General features: G+C 40.8%; 1 protein-coding gene across 1 annotated transcript; it reads left to right on the plus strand.

Annotated features, from left to right (window-relative positions):
• Window positions 1-20,802: 20,802 nt before the first annotated feature.
• SODALDRAFT_331758 (hypothetical protein) lies at window positions 20,803-21,290 on the plus strand. The gene has a single exon (XM_028611533.1). The coding sequence runs from the start codon at window positions 21,040-21,042 to the stop codon at window positions 21,217-21,219; it is 180 nt and encodes a 59-aa protein (XP_028467454.1). The 5' UTR covers window positions 20,803-21,039; the 3' UTR covers window positions 21,220-21,290.
• Window positions 21,291-21,983: the final 693 nt, after the last annotated feature.

Below are 21,983 nucleotides of genomic sequence, written 5' to 3' on the forward strand. Positions count from 1 at the left end.
CCAGTGACTATAATACTCCAATATAGCCTTTTACTAGTATCTCTTCGAGATATTCTTATAAGGTATCTAATTCCTTCTAGTTTAGCCCGTAAATTAGGAAGAATTTTAGGTATATCCCTTCCTTTAGGGGTATCTTATAATTATAGTATCGGTGTTTCGGTAATCCGGTTTCTAGATTTTCGGTAAATAGTTTTCTGTATTTACGGTATTCTGGTAATACCTTAGCGAGTCTATTATAATTATTTATTATTAGTCCTTTTTCTGCTTAGACGATCTAGTAGATTCCTTTAATAATATTAGTTACGCGTTGGTGGTTATGCCGTCGCTGCTATCTTAAGGTCTTTCGTACTTCCTTCGCCTTAGTCCCTAACTTCTGGCGGCTATCTGAGTCTCCCTAAGGCTCATTCGTCGGTAAGTCTTTCTACTATTTTCGATAGATATCGGGATCGGGTAAGGTTTCCTTCGTAGTCTCCTACTTACTCTCTAATCGCCACCGGAGCTAGCTAAGCTTCTAATCTATATCGGGATTCTATTCGTTAAACCATAGTTCGCTAAGGATAATATCCTTATAACCTATATCGTATATATCGAACTTTATTATTCTAGTCTTATTCTGGATTTTAACCTGAAGGTGTATAGTCTCCTGGTTAATAATAACTTCTTCGTGGGACTGGTTCTTTCCCGTATACGGAGTAACCTTATACTCCTCTTCTAGGTGTTTTCTAACCTAGGGAATAGAGAACTTTCTTACGGCTACCGGTAAGATAAAGTTTCCTGTTACGCCTATATCTAATAGTACGTTTATCTTATATTTATTAAGTCGTATTCTAACGTAATAGTGCCCTATACTACTACGTATTATAGAGTATATCTATCAAGTGCCTCTCGTATACTCCTAGCGATAGTATACTCTTAGTTTTTTACCTGTTTAGCTCGGTGTTTAAGGGATATTTCTTTATCTAAGAACCCGTACTGGATTAAGAGCCGTTTTATCTATCGTAGGCGCTTATCGAGGGTCTAGAAGCGTGACTCCTAAGCTCCTTAGTCTTATTCTAGTCGTCGGATTTTCTTAGAAGCGTATACTACACAGCTAGTAGTGTTATATTTATCTAACCGGTACTTATAGCAGTTATGCCTAGGTAGTTAATCGTCCGATCCTCGTAGGCTTATTATTAGGTCGGTAAGAGTATCTCGGTTTTCCTAAGCGCGGTAAGGTCGTTAACGTGTAGTTTGCTACTATTCCCCGCTAGTGTTTATAGGTGTCCTGCGGTAGGCGTTATCGAAGTTAAGTTTAGTGAAACGAACTTAGTAGGTCTATCTAAGGGGTTCTTCTGTGAGCTGGTCGAGTATCCGTAGCTGGATAGTTTCCTCCTTAATCAGTTCGGCTGCTTCTATAGGTTAATACTAGAAGTTCGTGTTATTATCCGGGGTTCTGTCGGACTCCATTTCCTAATCTTACTCTTCGAGTTTAGCGATTCTCCCTCGGGTATAATCTCCTTCCTTCTGGATTTCTAAGATCTGCTTCTGCCTCTTAGCTTCTTCTTTCGTCTATCCGTATTTTTAAAGGATTTCTATGATAGTTTATAAAGCTAGTTTATCCTTATCCTAGTCAGGGATCTTAAGGCTATAGTCGTTATCGTACTCGTTACTAGATACTATAACGAGTATCTTCTAGGGTCTTTTAGGGTAATACCTAGCTCCGTCTTTCCCTGATTAGTATACTAGATAATAGTTATCGTAGCAGGTTACCTAATAGAGGTTAACGTATAGTATTTCGTCCCTATAAATTTCCAGGTATCTAATAGCGTTAATTTCCTTCTAGGATCTTTCTTTCTTAATCGTATTTACTTATCGTTACGGTCGTTCTTTCTTAGGCTTATAATAGTCGTGTGCGTAGTGACCTAGCCTATTATAGTTATAATACTTGACTTTTATTATATCCTTTTTACCCTGCTTATCGCTTTATCGGTTAATGTTATCGAGCTTTATAGGTCTATTATAGTATCTATATAAGGTGTTTCCGAACTAGCGTAGGTATAATTGTTTTTTCTTCGAATTAGCCGTGTAGAACGGAACGCTTATTTAATGCTTTTTCTAACGGCGTTATTTATAGTTCCGGTTATCGATACGAATTATTATCGCGGTGTATTCGCTAAATATCTTAAGTCGGTCTAATCGGTATAGTTTATTCTTTACTTCTTCCTTAAGTCCTTAATAGTACCGATCTATAAGGGGCTTATCTGGGTAGCTAAGCTTTAACGAGATTTACTAGAATCTTATAGTATAGTCCGTAGCTAACTTAGTCTAACGTAGCTAGGTTAGTCGTTTGGCCGCGACTTATTCCTTATCGGGCTAGCCGAAGATAGCGTTAAGTCTCTCGACGAATACGTCGAAGTTCTCGAAGATTACTATAGTCCCGGGCTTCCTTAGGATCTTTATTTCTATATTCTCTAGGTAGTCTTTATAGATAGACTTAAACTATTCGTGCGTATCTCCTATAAGGAGTGCCGCGGTATAGAGTACCTTGGTTTCTTCTGTACGGATACTGTCCTGGTAGAATAGGAGGTAGCCTTTAAGCTAAGTAATAAAGCTCTAAAGCTATCCCCGAGTCCCGTTATACTTAGGGGGTATAGGGTATCTATACTTAGCCCCGATTCTAGGATAGTTTAACTAAGCTCTTAGGGTCGTATTCTCCCCCTAAAGCTAAGTGATTATATCGCGAATCTACTAAAGGTCGTTACTTCCTTTAGTAGTAGTGGTAAGCGTCGCGGTGCTTATAGCGTTCGTGGTACGGTTATTATTCGATATATTAGAAGAGTGGTTACTGGCTACTTTATCGTCTTATTAAGGTTATTCTGGTCCTTCCTCTTTATCGGAGGAACTGGATTCTTTAGACGATGATTCTTCTTTAGATAAAGTGACTTCTTCTTCCTTAGGCGAAGTAGCTTCTACTTCGGGCGTACTGCTTATTAGCTGTTAAGGTTAGCCTACCGAACAGGATCGATTAAAATGTTACGATGGCTTCCGGTCCTCTATAGTATAGCGGACGATAGGGGACTAGCGTCGGGGTTTTAGTTTAAAATAAGAAGAGGATGTTAACTAAACAGTAGTAACTATCGTTCGTAGTGTTTAGTCGTAGTTACGTCGTAAAGACTAGGCGTCTTCTTTATAAGGTAAAGTCGAGCGTAGACTAATAGTCTAGGTAAAGACTTAGATTAATCGATATCTTATTCTCTAATAGAAGCAAGACCTAGGATACGCTGGTATATATATCTACGGGATCACGGGTGTCCTGGTGATCTCCTGGTCCGGGATCACGCCGGATCACTTCTCGGACTAAGTGACCCCCGGTGATCCCAGTGATCCTCCTATGCTAATAGGTTCCCTGTGCGGGTACACACTATACCGGTTATCCATCACGTGACTTGACACGTGATATTATCCTGAGTTATCTTCTGGTTACGCCCTGGTGTGCTGACCGCCCCAGTACGTTACACACCAGTATATCCTTGGTGCATGTTAGGTCTGCTGGCCGTAATACTTAGTTTCTAGGTTAGGATCGCTTTTATAGTCACCTTCCTTAGGCCCGTACTTCTTAAAGACCCGGCGTTAGACCTAAGCCCCTTTAGGAAGCAGAATAGTCTAGTAGATAACTATTTCCTCCTGGTTAGGCACCTCCTTAGCCTTACGGATAATATTATAATACCTATCCACCTCCTTCCTATACCGAGCTAAGAGTACTAGGATAAGACTAAGTAAGCTATCGTGAGCCTTAGAGGTCTTACCGCTATAGGCCTAGCGTATTTAGCGAGTAATCTTATAGCCTATAGCAGTTATATTAACCAGGAAAACGCTAGTCTAAGGGGAGTAGATCGGGTATTGTTTATCGTTATAGAAAGACTACGGTAGCACTAAGTTATCCTTAGGGAGGGGATTATAGTGTTTAAAGCCGGGGTGATTACTATCAGGCTAGCTAATCTTATACTTAGCCTACTAGAATTCTTTACGGAGGCCTTTATCTTAGAACGTGTAAGCAGATTTATAGAATAGATAGTTAGCGTAGTCGGGGAAACGTGGATTCTATAGTAAGGAGACGCACTTATAGAATAGGTACGTGATCTTATTATTAACCCGATCTATTATAGCTATCCAGCGTTTTTCGTAGCACTAGTAGGGCACCTTATTAACTACGCTATATACCTGCACAATAAGTGCCCTAGCGGCGTAAGGCCTCGTCACGATCTTTATAATATACTCTCTCTAGGGGCCCGCGAGATCCTTAGCCATAAAGATATAACGGCGGAATAAGGGCGTCTTAAAGAAGTTATATATTTCTCTGAATAGAGCCTATTCCATGTCCCGGTTAGTAATATTTAATAAAGTATCCTAAAACCGGTTCGTAACGGTAAGCTGGGTATCTAAATTAATGATAGAAGATAAAAGGTTAAGCTCGACATACGAAACGCCGCCTTTATTAGCCACCTCGAACTAACCGATATAAGTATTAACCTTAGTACTAAAGTCAGCACGCCCTAATTAGGGTAACCACGACAAATAAGGAAGGAAAACTTATAGTTATATCTATAGGCGTTACCTAAACGTTATACTTATTAGGAGTGCCCCTTATTAGACGCGTCTTAGACTAAAACCACGGAATAGGCTTAACGGACTCTTATCTACTAACGGCCTTCTTACGTTTATACGGTTCCGCTTCGTTTAATACCCTAATTATATACTTAGAAGCTATAATATATATTCGAGAAGTTAGGAAGTTATTATAGTAATAGTGCTATCGATAAAGATAACTATAGAAGTGGTGATATTACTTAGAAGAAGAGGAATAAAGAGCCGGGGATCCTATATCTTTTATATTTAAGACATAGATAAGCAGAGACGTTAACTAAGCGGCTTATAGCTTCTATAAGTTAAGGGAGGCGTCTTTAATAAAGTAATCACGACTATTCGAACTATCTTTATAGCTATTTATAGCTACCTCCTTTTATTTTCCTTTATTATAGAATTATAACTCCGCCTACTACCTAATAATAAACAAAGAGCCTTATCAGATATTTACCAGCTAATCATAGTAAGCGCCGAAGCCAGTTAGCTAATTATAGTAAGCGTTTCTAACGTCGATTTCCTAATTTAGCACCTTCTTTCCGATTTTATAAAGGCTATCTTTATCACGACTTAGGAAATAACCTCCTTTAACGACTAAAAGACTATTCGAGCTATAATTATAAGCTAAGGACTCCTGCTTAAAGGGAAGAGCCTTTAGAAGAGGTCCTCGGAGGATAAATAGAACCCTCCTCGGCCTTAATCCTAATCTCCCCCCCTTCGATATTTCCTTATAGACTCAGGCTTAACTATTCTTCCCTATTATATTTTACCCCTTTTCCGCTATTTCGATCTCCCCGTTTCCCCCCCGAATATCCCTTCTTCCCTTTTTCTCTGTTTTTTTTTCGTAAGGAATTATTACTAAAGACCCTAATCAGGGTAATATAAGTAACCGTAGATACTAGATCCTACGAATATTAACGCTATAGCCGCTAATAACCCTATAGACTACTAGGCTACCGCCCCTAAGGGCTTAGACCTAAATAAGGGTATTTAGCCTAAAGGATAGACCGCTATCGAGTCGAGCACTAGGCCCCGTAAGGGGTATAACCCTAAGAAGAGTAGGTAGGCGTTCCTGGTAAGTGGTTTACCGTACCGCCTCTTTAAGGCCGTAGATAACGATACCCCTTATACTAGGTTTAGAGCTATCTTAAAGAACGGCTAGTAGATAGTTTAGGGACTCCTGGATAAGAATAAGAACGACGTATTAGACGTAGAGGCCGTAGGGCTCGCCGTATTATAATCGCCTCTAATAATTTTATATAGCGAAGGATATCTTAAGGTCCGTTCTATCTTAATATTAGCCTACCGGCTACGTAAGGATATTAAGGCCGATAAGTAGTAAGGGAAGAGTATTATAGAAAAAGTAATAAGTGCGGTGGTTAGCCGTAGGTAAAGGGATTTAAGACCTACGGTATTCCTTAATAAGATTCCGTGCTAGGGAATAGATACTAAGGGTAAGGCGGAGTTTATAACTCTCTCCGATAAGATACGGTAATATACTAAAACTAGCCGCTTCGTCTATATAATCTGCTATATTAACGGTAACTATTTTATTAGTCTAATTATCGATTAAAAGACTTAGATTATATATAGGTACGATAGTATATAGTCTAATAGTAAAGGTAAATAACGCCTCCTCGAAGTCGCCCGTCTTACGATATAGTGGATAATTTCTATCGGAGCTCCTAAAAAAGCTATTAATAGTATAGCTAAAAAGTTCTATATTATCCCTAGTCCTATATAGCTAAACGGTTACTTATATAGTCCTTTTATTATAGAATAGATTAAAGCTTTAGTCTAAAAGGGATACCTATTCCCTTAAAGCTTTAAGATTTATAGATTTACTTAAGGTCGCTATTACGGGAATAATATAGGGGAATATACTCGGTATATTAAAAAAAGGCTAAGTGATTTATATTAGTGAACTCTTCGGCTTTAGTCACTATATAGAACTAGCTATAAAGCCCGTAACGCCGCCTCCTAAGGCCCCTAAGATAACTGGATTCTAGCCTATTAATAAGACTAAGAAATGGATACCGGTTAACCCGCCTAAGGGTCCTAAGACTCCTAAGACACCTAAAGTTAATCAAGAGTTTATTAACCTTACTGGTTCCCCTAATCCCGAGATTATAGACCTTACTAACTCGTCCGGCCAGAGTTTCTAGGACCCCTTAGTATTATCCGATAGTAGTAGTAACGTCGACGACGCAGGTCTTAGTAGTCTTAAGCTCTAGATACCTAAGGGTAAGAAAGCCGTGAAGTAGACACCGCCGGCTATTAAGAAAACGCCGCCCCTAAAGATACCGAAGATGCCTAAAACGCCTAAGACTCTAAAGGCCTTTAAACCCTTTACCGCTTTAAAGAAGAGGAGTTACGATATCTAAGATAAATAGGAAGAGGAGGCGAAGTACTAGGCTAAGGGCACGGAGATATCTTATTACCTGCTTTACTATAGACTCGTAGATATACGGCCTTTAGCTAAGCGCGTTAATTCTATTAGGCTAAGCCTATATATTAAGGAAGAATAGGTTAAGTCCTTTAATAACCTATACCGAGCAGGCCTCCGTGATGTAGTGGCTAATAGCGTGCTATATCTACCGCCGCCTCGGGCTATACCTTAGGAAAGATAGCTTCGTTATAACATGGGGATTAAATAGGAGGTAGATAAGGCTACCGCTAATTAAAAGGCTAGGAAGGCTAATAAGCCTAACTATATAGTCGGAGGAAGAACCTTGCGAAAGCGTAAGTAGAGATATATATAGAGAGTTAGATAAGAGATATCTTAAGGAAATAATCGGTGGAGATAGTGAGAGAATAGTATATACGGAGGAACTAGAACTAAGAGGATCTCTAATCAGGTATATATAGAGGACGGGGTGATTAGAGGAACAAGGGTATATAATAGCTCTTTACTTAGTTTATTTACTTATATCTGCTTATTTTTAGGAGTTATCTACGCTATAAGGGCGTAATCGAGATAACTAGGGCTATATTATAACCGCGTGGATACGGTATTGGAGTGGTTCGGTAGACGGTTATATAACCCCCCTTTTAAGGCCGCTGGATCCGCTACCTATATATATATTAAGGATAGGCTCGGGATATCCTTATCGAGGGATTAATATATAATTATTATCCTCTTTTATAATTACTTATTCTACGTTTAAGGTATCTTTTTAGTTTAACTTATATTACCCTAATCAGAATAGTGACTACCGATCTACTTCTTCGCTAAAGGTTATAGCGGTGTTGGTTATGTTTTGGTTATGTATCGTGGTCTTACTGGACTGACCTCTTTGTCTGATCTTTGTCTTAACGATCTGGTGCCACTACGTCTTTATCCAGTTATAGTATATTAAGTAGTAGGTTAAATACCTGGAAAAGGAGGATACTAAACGCTTCTTCGACGAAAAGGAGCTTAAATATATAGCGGGCCCCGGCGAGGAGGGCTTAACTAAGCCTAGTTTCTCGGCTTATTTCGAAAGTTTAGTGGAGGAGGTAATAGCGCGTCGCCTTAGCGACTAGCTTTAATAGTAGTAGTAATAGTAAAATATTACGCCGGCCGTTATCTCCGTAGCCTTTTAGGGGGAAAACGTTATGCCGGTTATTAAGAATAGCGCGGGTAGTAGTGATAGTAATATTCCGGGTAATAGTATAGTTTTCGCCCCGGTCACTTCTAATAGAGCGTAGTAATAGTATTTAGGTTCGCCGGATATTATTTTTTATATTTTTACTTTTAGCTTTTAGCTTAGGTGTATAAGATAGCGGTATATAACAATACTACGTTTTCTTTTACTAAATTAACTAAGCCGCGGGCGTACGGCGCGCCTCCGGCGCTAGATTTTAACCTCTAACTTCTCCGGTCCACCTCCTTTATACACTCGTTATATTATGATATACGTGGAAGATTTCGAACTTTTATCGCGGGAGTACCTTCGTTAATCCGTCTACCAATATAAGGCTCGTAGCTAAATAAACCACCCTAAAAGTCCCTTTACCGTATTCCTATTAAACCTATAAGCGTTAAATATCTATACATTCAAGCCGGGTTTTAATCCTATAGCCGTCGTCCACTATAAGCCTAATTATTTAAGTGTTATCGTAATTAATATCGTAAGGGGATTTAGGGTTAAAGCGTATCTCTACGAATAGACGCTTTAATCCTATTATTTCCTTCGCGACTTACTCTAGAGTGAGTAGCTCTGCTTCGGTTATAGACGTAGTAACGGTTACTTACCTAATTACTTTCTATATAACTAATCCTCCGAATAAGTTAATAAGATAGCCTTATAAAGATCGTCGTGTATCGATATCGTTAGTAAAAGAGGCGTCGCTCGCGATTACTATAGCCTATAAACTAGTACTCGATCCGTATTAAATCGAGAGGTCCTTGGTTATATGTAAGTAACGGATAGCTTAGTCCGCTACCTTATAATACTCCGGGGAAGGGTTTCTAAGAAGGCGGAAAAGGATAGATACCGTAAAGGCCATGTTAGGACGTATTATAACTACTATATATAGTAATAATCCGACCTTTTCCTAGTACGATTTAACCTCTTAAGCCGTGGCCTCGTCTTCTCTCTTCCGGTATTCTATAATAGGAACTAGTATCGCTAGGTATATATTAGTAGTATCTAAATTAAATCTAGCTACGATCTTCTTGATATATAAGTCGTGACTAAGCAGAACCTTACGCCGGGGGCGATCTCGCGTAATCTTAATCTCTAGGAACTATTCTGCGTTACCTTTTTCTAACACTTCGAACCTCTTTCTAATACTGTTAATAATCCTAAGGGCGTTTATAGCCGTGTTCTTATAAAATAAGATAAGGATATCGTCTATAAAGAAGATAATAAACGTGTCTCGAGCTACTATATAAAATAGACATGGCTCTTTTCTACTAGCCTCTATCCCTAGATCCGATAATATTGCTACGAAGGTCTAGAACCATAATCGAGGTAAATCTCGTAAGCCGTAAAGTACTTTATTAAGCTCTAAGCACTTATCTAGCTACTTAAACCTATCTAAAAGCTCGTATATAACGGGCGTTCCCATTCTATTCCTCTCGGCGTTAACGAAGGCGTTAACGATATCTAGTTACTTAATCTCTAGGTTAAATTAAGCGGCTAAAGCTATAATAATACGAAAAGACCTTATAGCGAGCGTTACTACGTAGGTTCCCTTAATCGTTAAGCTTTCCTAGAGATCCCCTCGGATATATAGCCTTATCTTATATCTCTTAAGATACCCGCCTTAGTCGAACTTATAGATAAATGCCTGTTTAAGTAGAAGAGGCTTAGACTTCGCCGCTACCCTATTAATTTCCCTCTATATACGTTTCTTAATTAGCTTATTAACCTCCTTCTACGCCGTTTCCTTAAACTAAGCGCGTATAGAGTGGTTATAAAGCTCTCTCTAGTACTTTAGTATAGCCTTTAGGTAATCGCGATAAACCCTGCTATTAAGTAAGGATTTTAGTATCGAATCCTTTATAGCTTTCGAATAAGCTTTTATTTTTATATCGGCTACTCCGAATATTACTAAGTAAAAGGATAGGAGCCCTTATATCTTATCGTCGCGTACTTCTTATTAATTAGATAGGAAGAACGTATACGTTAAGGGCACTTCTAGCTCTACTATATACGTCCGTGGATTAATCCGAATAGTCTTCCCCTAAGCACGTCGATCTATAATTCGGGCGCTAACCCTTATTATATCCTTAACCTATATACTCCGCTTACATTAGTGCGTAGTCATCTTAGGATCGACGTTAGTTCGAGATCTAGACGTTAAGGGCTAGTTAATACTATAACCTGGATTAAGAGTAGCTAGTTCCCGTGCCGTAGTCTACGTATTCCTCGCTCCTTCTTATTACTCCGGATTATCTATATTAAGATCTAGTATATATAGCTCTAGCGTGTTAATAGCAGCGTCTCCTTCGGGTGTCGTAGTCTATATAAAAGAGGGTTTAATTAAGAGTTCCTCCTACTATATTTACGGCCCGGCGCCTTAGTCCTAATTATTCCGGCTTAGCGGATTAGGTATAGCGCGTGGGGTTTAGAGTCCGATTAGCGCGGGCGGTTCGGGTAGCCTATTATAGCCGTTAGTGGTTACATCGATATTTAGTAGTTCCGACGCCTCTAGAATAGTACTAGCTACTCCTACCCCCGAGTCTAAACCCGTAGACTCTGCTTAATCTTTAGAAGGTGCGCTACTAGATAGGCCAGCGGGCGGTTCTACTTATAGGATAAATTCAGTATCCTTATCTTCGTAGTCTTCGTAGGTTATAAGCTAGTTCCTCGCCTCCGCCTCCGTAATCTACTCTACTTCTTCGAGCTTCGAGTTATAAAATAACCGCTTATTAAACTACACATTACGTGTCGTTATAGGCTTCTAAAGCCATAGAATCTATATCCTATAGATATTATAGGTAATATATCATATAAGATACCTAATATAGCCCCTTAGTTAAATCTTATATATCTTTCTCTCCCTTCTAGCCTCCCTATTCCTATCTAAGGGATAAGCGCGGTAACCATAGGTATAAATACCACTCTAATCTAGCCGTAGATCGGCGGAATACTCTCTTATCTTAAGCGGCGCGTACTTTTTAAACCATAAGTCTAATACCTTAATAGGAGACTTCTAACCTAGGCGCTACTATAGACTTACATTATAAAGTTACGCCGTTACTCTTATACTCTCCGGCTATATAAAACCTAGAAAACCTATGCTGTTTAGTATAGTATTAGACATTATAATGATAGGTTATCCTGCCCTCTTAATAGCGTTATTCGGTTTATAGGTATATAAAGGCCTAATCTCTATATCGATACCCTTCGTACTCGTTTATAGCTAGGTCCGCGAATCCCCTACTATATATCCCTACTATATATACGATTAAAGGCTTATTATCACTACGTATCTTATAGACGTATAGATTAAACTAACGCGTAACCTATCTTTCGAACGCTTTAAGGGCGTTATAGACCGTAACGCTATTTTTCGACGCTAAAGGTAGTATATAAATCTAACCGCTATACTCCTCCTTAATAATAAAGAGGTAATATATACCGTTATAACTCTCCGGTAATTTCTATAGGTCCTAATAAATACGCTAGAATAGCCTAGGCGAGCGGTAATCTAATAGTCGATAAGATATAACCTAATAAACCTATATTTAAGTATAGGTCTTACACTTAATCCGCTTAGTGCCTTATATTAGCACATTCTGGGCGTTACGAACTAGTGCTCGGAGAGCTTCTAGTCCTAGGTAGCCGGCCCTTAGGTGCTATAGCCTCTCTTCGTTAACACGAGGATAAGGGGAGTCTTAAGATAGTCAAAATAGCTTTAGAAGCGGCGCTCTTATTAGTTAATCGATAGCTACTATTAGTATATAGATATAATCGTAGCTTACGGGAATCACGCCTTATAGTATTAGTTAAATATACGGGTAAGAAAAAGAAAAGAATAAAATTAGCTTATACTAAAGAATAGTTATATTAAAGCGTTATAATAGCTTTAATAAAACCACGCTCTTATCCGCTATTCCGTATCGTAGTAAGTAGTTATATCCTGAATACTAGATCCTAACCTTATATAATAGAGCTTCCGAGATAATATTCGTGTGAAATCCCTCTACTATAATAATATTATTAAGCTCTAAGTCGACTTTCGGAACACCTAATAGTCTATTAAGAAGGCCCTTAAAGATCCGTTTACTTTTACCGATAATAGGGAATTCCGTAATATCGGATTTAATAATACCGTTTATCGGGATAAGAGATCCAGGAATAAACAGGTCGATCGAATTAACTAAGTATATCGCGCCATAGCTATCTAAAAGGGTGCTATATAAGAGCGGGTAGGCGCTAGATCGTAGCGCCACGTAGATACCAGGAACTTCCCCTATATCGTAAATAAGGGTTAGATCCAAGATAGTTATAATAACCTTCAAGGAGTATCCATTACCCTTATCGCTACTCTTACCGGCGCTTCCCTATCCCTTCTTTAACAGGGTTTCTCGTAGACTTTTCTACTTTTATTACTATAGCTCTTTCCGGATTCATTCGCTATAATTATCGCTTATTTACACGGATAACTACTACTCGTATTTACCTATAAGAGTATACTCTACTCTATTATAGAGCTCCGGCTTCCACGAATAGGTCCTATTATAGGGGTATTTATACCCCTTACCCTTACCTTTCTTCCCTTTTCCACTATTATTATCGTCTTTATCGGAGCGGTCGCCTAAGGTAGCGTAAACGCTATACCTAGTTTTATTAAGGCTAGGAGCGCTTATAATCGCGTTAAATTGACGGCCGTATATTAGGATATTATTAATTACTTTATCCTTATTCTCCTTATGGATTAGTTTATAAAACTTAGCCTCTACCTAAGCCGGGGTAAAACGCTACCTAACTACGATAAGGAAGTTACGGATAGCTATAAAACCCTTAACGTCGTTAACTTTATACTAACGATAGCGCCGGATAAGAGTATTCCACTTCGTATACCACGCTACCACCTTCGTGTTAGCTTTTCGGGTATCCTAAAGGTGCTTATCGTATACTCGATAAACCTCCTTAGCTAAAAATAGTATACTAGGAGTGAAGTATTTCTTTAATTCCTTTATTACTTATCGTATTATAAAGTAACGGTTTTATTTCCCCTTTTCGTAGCTAGGGTACTTCTTAATAGCTTCCTTAATAGCTTATTAATAGGCAGAGATTTTAATAGTCGCTTTAAGTATATAATTAGCTTTATCAAGCGTCTTAATCGATCGGGCGAGCTTTTAATTACGTGCTATAACCTTATAGCCTTTTAGCTTAGCGAGCTTAATTAATTCCGATATAGTAAGAGGGGTTAATCGTATAGGCAGGACCACGATATAGTCTATAGGGGATCTAGGGGGGATCCACTCTATAACTAAGGGCTCCGGATATCGGGGACTTTAGGTATTAGGATATAATAAGGGTAGATACCGGAAAAGACCGGATAGGATCTAAATAATATAGTATCTATAATAGAGTCTTTACCACCTAAATTAAGGGTATAAGAGACTCTCGTAGATATAACTTAATATAATATATATATATGAGATTTCTGCTCTACTAAGTTAATTATTAAAGTGCCTTTTAATGCGCGATAGTTATAAGCCCGGTTTATAACGCCTAAACGATAGATATTAATAAAGCTACCCCTATTCCACTATAAAGAAGTAATCACGTCTATATAAGTACTCTTAAATAACTACTATCGACCTGATTAGAGTAATTAAAAGACTAATTAACCTACCTATTAATTAATTAACCGATAAACGATAATCTAGTAAGGATATCTTCTAACGTATCTAACGCTAAATAGAAGGCGGCCGCTACTACCCTTATTAACTAAAGGGATTAAGTAGTTTAGGAGCGTGCTATACGCGGTAAATCAGCCTCCTACTAGGATAACTACCTTAATCTAAAGCTAAGCGATAAGGAGGCTAACGCCTATCTCCTCCCTATACCTATACCCCCTAACGTTCGTAAATATAAAGCCCTCGCCGCGGACCCTAACGCGGAGGAGGCCACGGTCACCACCGTCACGGCTACTCCGTCTTCCACTATTACGCTAGAGGGCAATAAGGCTATGGATACCACGGACGCCGCCGCTATAGCCGCTACTACGGTGACTACGGCCGCCGGTAAGAGGAAGACGGCCGCTCGCCGGAAGGCTACGGCTATAACGAAAGAACTAATAACCAGGACGCCTACGTTTATCGACGACCTCTTTAAAAAGGGGCGCACGCGCTACCTATAAGATCGCCGTATATACCGCGAGGAAAAGGTAGACTATAACGTGTAGTAGAAGGAGTTTAATAAGGTACGCTCCTATATCGAAGGGATTATATACACTACGTTATATAACTTCCTCGCCTAGCTATAGGATAACACCGTAAATAACCCGCGGGCCTAGATTACTCTCCTATACGCGTACGCAGGACTAATACCTATAGACTTCTATAAGGAAGCCCTAGTCCTATACCGATAATACACTATGCCTATAAAGGCTATACCTAAGGATATAGACGCTTAAGTAGTAAGCTGGAAAATAGCGATAATACACTGTAAATATATAGACGTTTTAGAGCTATTAAGCGCGGACTATTAGGTAAAAGACGCGTTAAAAGCTATTAGACCTATTACCTAGAAATAGAGTAATAACTACCTAGTAAATAACTATAATAAGATTACAGAAAATAAGCTAACGATTAACGACTTCGTAAAGGCTTTAAGGACGGTTCTTAGTAATATAAAGAGCCTATAATCCTCCGCTATAAAGCCTAGAGTTCGGAGAGGCACCTTTAATACCCTTAGGAACCTCCCCGATACTAAGGATACTACTATTACTAATAATAAAGATAATAAAAAGCGTCCTCGTAGCGATACGTCCTTAAAGGCTATCCTTCCCGTAATAAGGAGGCCCTGCGAGATATACGAAAATACCTATACTACCGCCGCCTATTAGTACGTAAGGCCGGATATACGCTCTTATACCTAGCGTGGCCGTGAAGATATTATAAAGGTCGCGGAAAAGAAGATACGTATTTATAGTTTTAAAAGCCGCGTGGACACCGCGATATAGAAGAGGCGGGAAGTAGTAGCTACTACCGCTAATAAGATAAAGGAAGTCTAGGAAGATTAACTCTATAATACTACGCCTATTATAGTTTATAAAGACCTATCCGTCACCGCGACGGGGAGACTAGGAGCCCCCCTAACCTAGGGGGTAGCGTGTCGTCGTACGACGATACTATTAAGATTATACTAAGAATAGGGGATATCCCTTTCTATTAACTAAGCTAGAGCGCTATTATACTGCGCGATCCTAGACTTAGGATCGTTAATCTATATCTTTAATAATCGAGGCCGTTTTACGGCCGTTAGACTACCTACGGTTAATTTATTAACGCTTTAGATAGGTACTTATAAGGCTCCTATCCTCGGATACGGAGATATTAAGCTACGTGTATAATCCCTAACGGGCATAAAAAGGCTACTACGCCTCTATAACGTCGTATACTATAAGGAATTTATTACTAATATCGTCTCAGAATACTAGCTACGCCTATAAGGTTACCGCTAGGATACCATAAACGATACTAGTATTAGCTCCGCCGATAACCGGCCTATCTATAAGCTACTAGATATCCACGGCTAGTATATAATCGAGTGCGTGGAAGCCACGGCCGTTACCGTATTCGCGGTCTCGGTAAGGCACCCCCGCGATAACCCGTATAGAAGATCACGATAACCGCGGTAACTATAGAAGACCACGGTATAATAGTGGTATAAACGCCTCGGCCACTACGGCACCGATACTCTCGTAAAGATTATCGATGCTACTTAGGGGGTAAGGATAAAAGGACCACGTATAATGGACTATAACACGTATAGATAGTCGTAAATGCCTATATAGATCCGGCGGATACTATTCTTTCACCCGTTAAAGCCCGGAGAGGCCCTAGCTATTAATTTTCGCGATCTAGAAAAGGCGGAGTAGTTAGCGGGCAGATAGTATAAGTCTATTACATTCGTTATAGACGTGTATATAGGTTATACATAGGATTACTACCTATAAAAAAGAGACTAAGGCTTTACCCTACACGCTTTAAAGGACGTTTTTACCCTATTTAAGACCTAATTCGACGTTAGGCCACGCGTTCTACGGGCCGATTCTAAGATATTTTAGCACCTAGAAGTCGTTACTTTCCTCGCTGCTCAGGGGGTAGAAGGCTAGCCGTCGGCACTATATTTATAGGATTAGAACGGCGTGGCAGAACGGATTAAAAGTATCGTTAAAAGAAGGGCGAGAGCTATAAGGATTAAAGCTAATCTGCCTATATCTATCTAGCCTAAGATCTTTAAGACTACTATATATCTATATAACAGAACGCTATAATATATTAACGACTAGAAGACACTATACGAAGGCCTACACGGCCGTTAACCTAACCTTACGCACCTATGAGCTTACGGCTATAAAGCCTTTATAAAAACGCGCGATACCTAAGCTAAAAGAAACCGCCTATAAAGCCTAGAACCGAAGGTATAGATCGGCTATTATATCGGATACTAATCCTCGAATAGCTTCCGTATTTAGCTACTATACTTAACGGATATTATTACCACGAGAGACGTAGTCTTTAACGAAGATAAGCTATTTAACGGCAGGATTAAAACGCTATAAGCTATAGCTTCCGCTAAGGAAATCGGGGAACGCCTATAATCTATCTGTATTACTTATACCATGACCGCGAATAGGCTACTATTAAGGGGTATAGCTATAGACGTATTAGATCTTAAGTTGAAAGACTCTTACGCCACCGCTATTACTACAGACGAAGGCGAGGCCGTCGCTATTACTATAAGAGAGGCCACTACTATTACTATAGACTATACCGCTATTACTACGGGCACCGCTATTACTACGGACACTGCTATTATTATAGGAGAAGATTATACTACTGCTATTACTACGGGTAAAGGTAATACTACCGCTATCACTACGGATAAAGGCGAGGCCGTCGTTATTACTACAAGAAAGGCCACTGCTATTACTATAAATAAGGTTCTAAATCTATAGCCTAATAACTAGGCTATAGATTTAGAACCTCGTAACTCCGACGCTACCGCTATTACTACGGGAGAGGCTACCGTTATTACTACGGACACTTCACAGTTTACCACTATAAGGTTTAAACCGTTTCCCACGCCTTTAATATCCCCTAAAGATCCCACGCGCGCGTTCCTTATAGCGTTAGCGGTAGTCAGGGGCGCTAAGATAGAAGAATATAATAACCACTAACGGATAGCTATAGGTGCCCTTAAGGGGTGCCTGTCGGCTATACTCCTATCGGCTATACGCCTATTACCCGCGTGCCTATCTATCGCGAGAACTATCGTAAGTCTATATATAACCGAGAAAGTCTAGAACGATAACGCCTAAAAGGCATTCTTTAACGCTAGTAGGACTTATAACCCTATACGCACGAGGAAGTAAACTAATAACGATAACGACGTCGGTGCTATAGATTCCCTTTATACCTCCTAACCGCTATCGCTATTATACGTAACCCGCGAGGATCTCCCGCCTCTACTAAACCACCACCGCGATATACGCCTTTATCCGTTACGGGAGCAGTGGTTATAGGCTAAAGGGGAATACCTTAAAGGGCACTGATAGATAGGCTACTAGTAGGAGGTAGGTGGTAATTAGGCTAATAAGTAATAAGTCCTCGCTTATAGATAGGTATACACCTATAAATTTAATAAGGAGGGCACCCTTCTTAAGTATAAGGCACGCCTTATAGTCCGAGGGGATTAATAAAAACGGTTAGAGACTAAAGATAACTACGCTGTAACGCTAGCCTCGCGGTCCTTCCGTATACTAATAGCGATCGCCGCTCAATTTAACCTGGAGATAAGGCAGTTCGATACCGTTAACGCGTTCGTTAACGCTAGCCTTAAAGAAGAGGTATTTATAAAGATACCGTAAGGCTACGAAGTACTAGGTAAGGTCCTACTACTACGGAAAGCCCTCTTCGGTTTAAGGGTATCGCTACTATTATAGTAAGAGGAATTTAGCGGCACGCTATGGAGGATAGGCTTTATAGCTATCCCTCATAACCCCTATATTATAATCCGCGACGGTTTAATGCTATTCTTCTATATTAACGATATCGGACTTATATACTATAAAGACCGTAAGACGGACGCCGACGACCTTAAGGCTACCCTTAAGCGAAGCTATAGGTTATTAGGAGGCGAAGAAATCCGTTAGTTCCTGGGAATTAAGGTCCTAAGGGATAGAGCCACCCGTAGGTTATAGCTATTATAGTCCTCCTACGTGGAGAAGATCGCGGTTAAATACTACGTAGATATACTCTGCCGAAAACCACTAAAGGTCCTATTATCTACGGAGCCGGTAATACCCCGAGACGGCACCCGCGCGTCGATTCCCGAGGTCTATTAGTATCAGGGAATAATTGGTTCTATCCTATACGCCGCTATCGTGATAAGACCCGATATCGTGTTCGCCTGCTCGAAGCTTTCCTAATATAACATTAACCCCTCCTCTAACCACCTTAAGAGGGCTTAATAAGTGCTGCTATTCCTATACTATATAAGACACTACTACCTAGAATTCGGCGGGGATAGGCTTTTCCTAATAATAAGCGACGCGTCCTTTAGGGATAATCCAGACCGTAAGAGTTCGTAAGGATATACGATAAAGCTCTTCGGCGGCACCGTTAACTAGAAAGCGGGTAAATAACCGACGGTCACGACGTCGTTAATAGAATCGGAACTACTCGCTCTTATAGAGGCCGCTAAAGAGACGTTATTCGTTAGCCGGATATTAAGGGATTTAGAGCTTCGGCTAGACTAATAATAGCTGTAGCTATACTACGATAATTAATAGACTATTAACCTTATTAATAAGAAGGCATAATGCCTACGGATAAGGCTACGGCACGTCGATATATATAACTAGTAGGCGCGCTAGTTAGTATAATAAGGTCTTTTTAAGATTACGTACGTTAATACGAAGGAGATAATCGCGGACGGATTAACGAAGGTATTACCGGAGGCGGGGATTAAAAGACTATAGTAATAGCTTAATTTAACTAATTAAAAGGATTATATCGAGTAGTCTAAATAACTACACGAAGAGATTAAACGCGCTAAAGCGGCTATAATAAAGGCCCCCGAGGGCGTAGTAGATCCGATAGATATAGATCTAATTAATTAGATCCGGCTAATTAGGATCGATGAACTAATTAAGATAGAATTAAATTAAACGGTTAAATAGGGCGGATTTAGATCCCTTTTACTAGGGCGTTTTCCCTTAACTATTGATTTTACGATAGAAAAGTTAAAAGCGTTTAGTTTAAACCGAAGCCTCTAATTAGTTAGTTAACCTAGGAAGACCCACCTTAACTAAGGGGGTGTATCGTATAGGCAGGACCACGATATAGTCTATAGGGGATCCAGGGGGGATCCACTCCATAAGTAAGGGCTCCGGATATCGGGGACTTTAGGTATTAGGATATAATAAGGGTGGATACCGGAAAAGACCGGATAGAATCTAAATAATATAGTACCTATAACAGAGTCTTCACCACCTAAATTAAGGGTATAAGAGACTCTCCCAGATATAACTTGATATAATACACACACACGAGATTTCTGCTCTACTAAGTTGATTATTGAAGTGCCTTTTGACGTGCGATAGGGTTAGCACCCCGTTAATAACCTAGGTGTGTTTTTCGCGTAGCTAATTAATAGATATAAGTATAATATACTCGGGTCAGTCGTTTGGCTACTCCGGCCTATTAGGGTTAAGTAAGGCCTAGACCTCTATACCCTGCGTATATAACTTAATATAGAAGATCTAATTAGCCTATTACCTAGTAGACTCTAGCCGCGGTATACCGAGCGCTTCGGCGGTGACTTTAAGCTTCGTGGATATAGTTTATAGCAGGGGTTTAGCGAATAAGGGCTTTTCTAAGCGAGAGAGTAGGGTAGATACTCCTTAATTAGCTATAGAAGTATACGTAACGGGTAGAAATAATATATAGGTGATAGATTAGCTAAAAGTTACTAGTAATAAATACTATTACCTGGGCTTATAACTATTAGATTAACGGGCGTATAATCCGGCCGGAGCAAAGATTTAATAGATATATTATTGTATTCGTTATATAAAGGAAAGAAGAACAGGAAGGTATGGGTATTCTAACTATATCTACACCTTTTCCACGCGAGGAATATAGGGCTAATCCAGCTAATAGAAACACAGAAAACAGGCTCACATGTTTTTAGTGCGATAGGATACGTGGTCCTAGCAAAGCGGCGGCTATATTATTCCGACCCGAGGGTACCGGGTTCTTTTACACAATTAGTCATCTACTCCTTAAATAAAGGTCTGTGGGCCGTGCAAGGGGGCCCACTCCCCAAAGACCCACTCACATACCTTAGGCCTTTATTATATTCTGCCCAGTAGGCAACAATCTACGTAGCCCCACTCCCTCTTCCCCGCTCCCACACATGTAGGTACGAAGTACAACGTAGGTACAACGTACAGAGATCAATCTTCGGTGCTCGCATCCGACTTCACTCCATCTTCCATCTGTGCGCTTCGGCAAAGGCACCTCTTTCATGTGAAATATATTTATTTCATCCCTATGATTTCGCAAATCTGACATCTCTAACATGGGGAAAGACAATCTAAGGGTGATTAGATTCATCTGGTCGATCATCCTTCTTCGTGTAGCCCTCTGCCCGTCTCGCTTCTCGTCGAGAACGAGCGATGTGCGCCATGGCGGCATCGACTGCAGCAGTGTCAGACTCGGATCTCGGAAAGTCGGCGATGGCGTCTCCAGACTGCCTTTCTCTTACCCGTTGCCTGGACCCTGGCCCGTCTCGCCAGGTAGCAGGCTTCGTTGGCAGGGTCCTCGTCGTCGTCGTCGTCGTCGTCGTCGGTCTCGAGGCCCTCGCAGGCGCAGAATTCCAGGTATGTCGGCAGCGGAGCGAGTTCGGGCGTCTGTAGCCTCGGGATCCGCGGCGCGGCGGGGGCGGCGGGGGGTGGTGGTGGGACGTGGAGTGGGAACGTCGACCGGGGTCTCTCGTCCCGTCGTTCCGATCGTGGTTCTCTGTAGACGAGGGGGGTGTCCTGGCTGTATACCCAGGACCCTACACCACGCAGGTCCTGCTCGAGAGACGATGACGGACTGGGCGGTGGTGATGTCCGGCGTGATGGCTTGCCGCGACGCCGCCGCCGGCCGGGAGGAGAGTCGGGTTGTTGCGCAACGACTTGTGTGGCGGCTTTGAGGCGGACTACGTTGGATACCGTTCTTTCGCGGGATGGCATCACTTCGGGGGTTTCTATGCCACGGCACGACTTGACAGGGATAATATCTTGAGTCCGGAGGGTCACTCGAGAAGGAAGAAGATTTGTCCGTCGGCTCGCCATGATGGGCGAGGGGCGCATCCGGTGGAAGGGGCCGGCAGGTCCAGGGACAAAGGGTGTAAATGGTTGATACCCAAGTCTGATGCGATATGGTATGTATATATATGACCGCCTTGATAGTCCTCGTTCTTACATGGAGAGATTCTTGGGACGATCTGTGGACTGCGCCTGATGGATCCGGGACAAGAAGGCATGCAGAAGAGAGAGATGCAGAGGACGAGGGCAGCAGCGCATAGCGGGCTTTATGTGGTCAATCTCCCTCCCCCCTCCCCCCACCCCCCGGCGCTGGTCCGGCTCCTAACGCAAGGCGGATGGCTAATCATGGCCAACCAGACGTACATACC

This window comes from Sodiomyces alkalinus (assembly GCF_003711515.1).
Source record: "Sodiomyces alkalinus F11 unplaced genomic scaffold SODALscaffold_3, whole genome shotgun sequence".
Taxonomy (NCBI): domain Eukaryota; kingdom Fungi; phylum Ascomycota; class Sordariomycetes; order Glomerellales; family Plectosphaerellaceae; genus Sodiomyces; species Sodiomyces alkalinus.

Bases quoted from the DNA above. Each gene is read 5' to 3' on its own strand.
- SODALDRAFT_331758 (XM_028611533.1), top strand. From the start codon at position 21,040: ATGGCGTCTCCAGACTGCCTTTCTCTTACCCGTTGCCTGGACCCTGGC.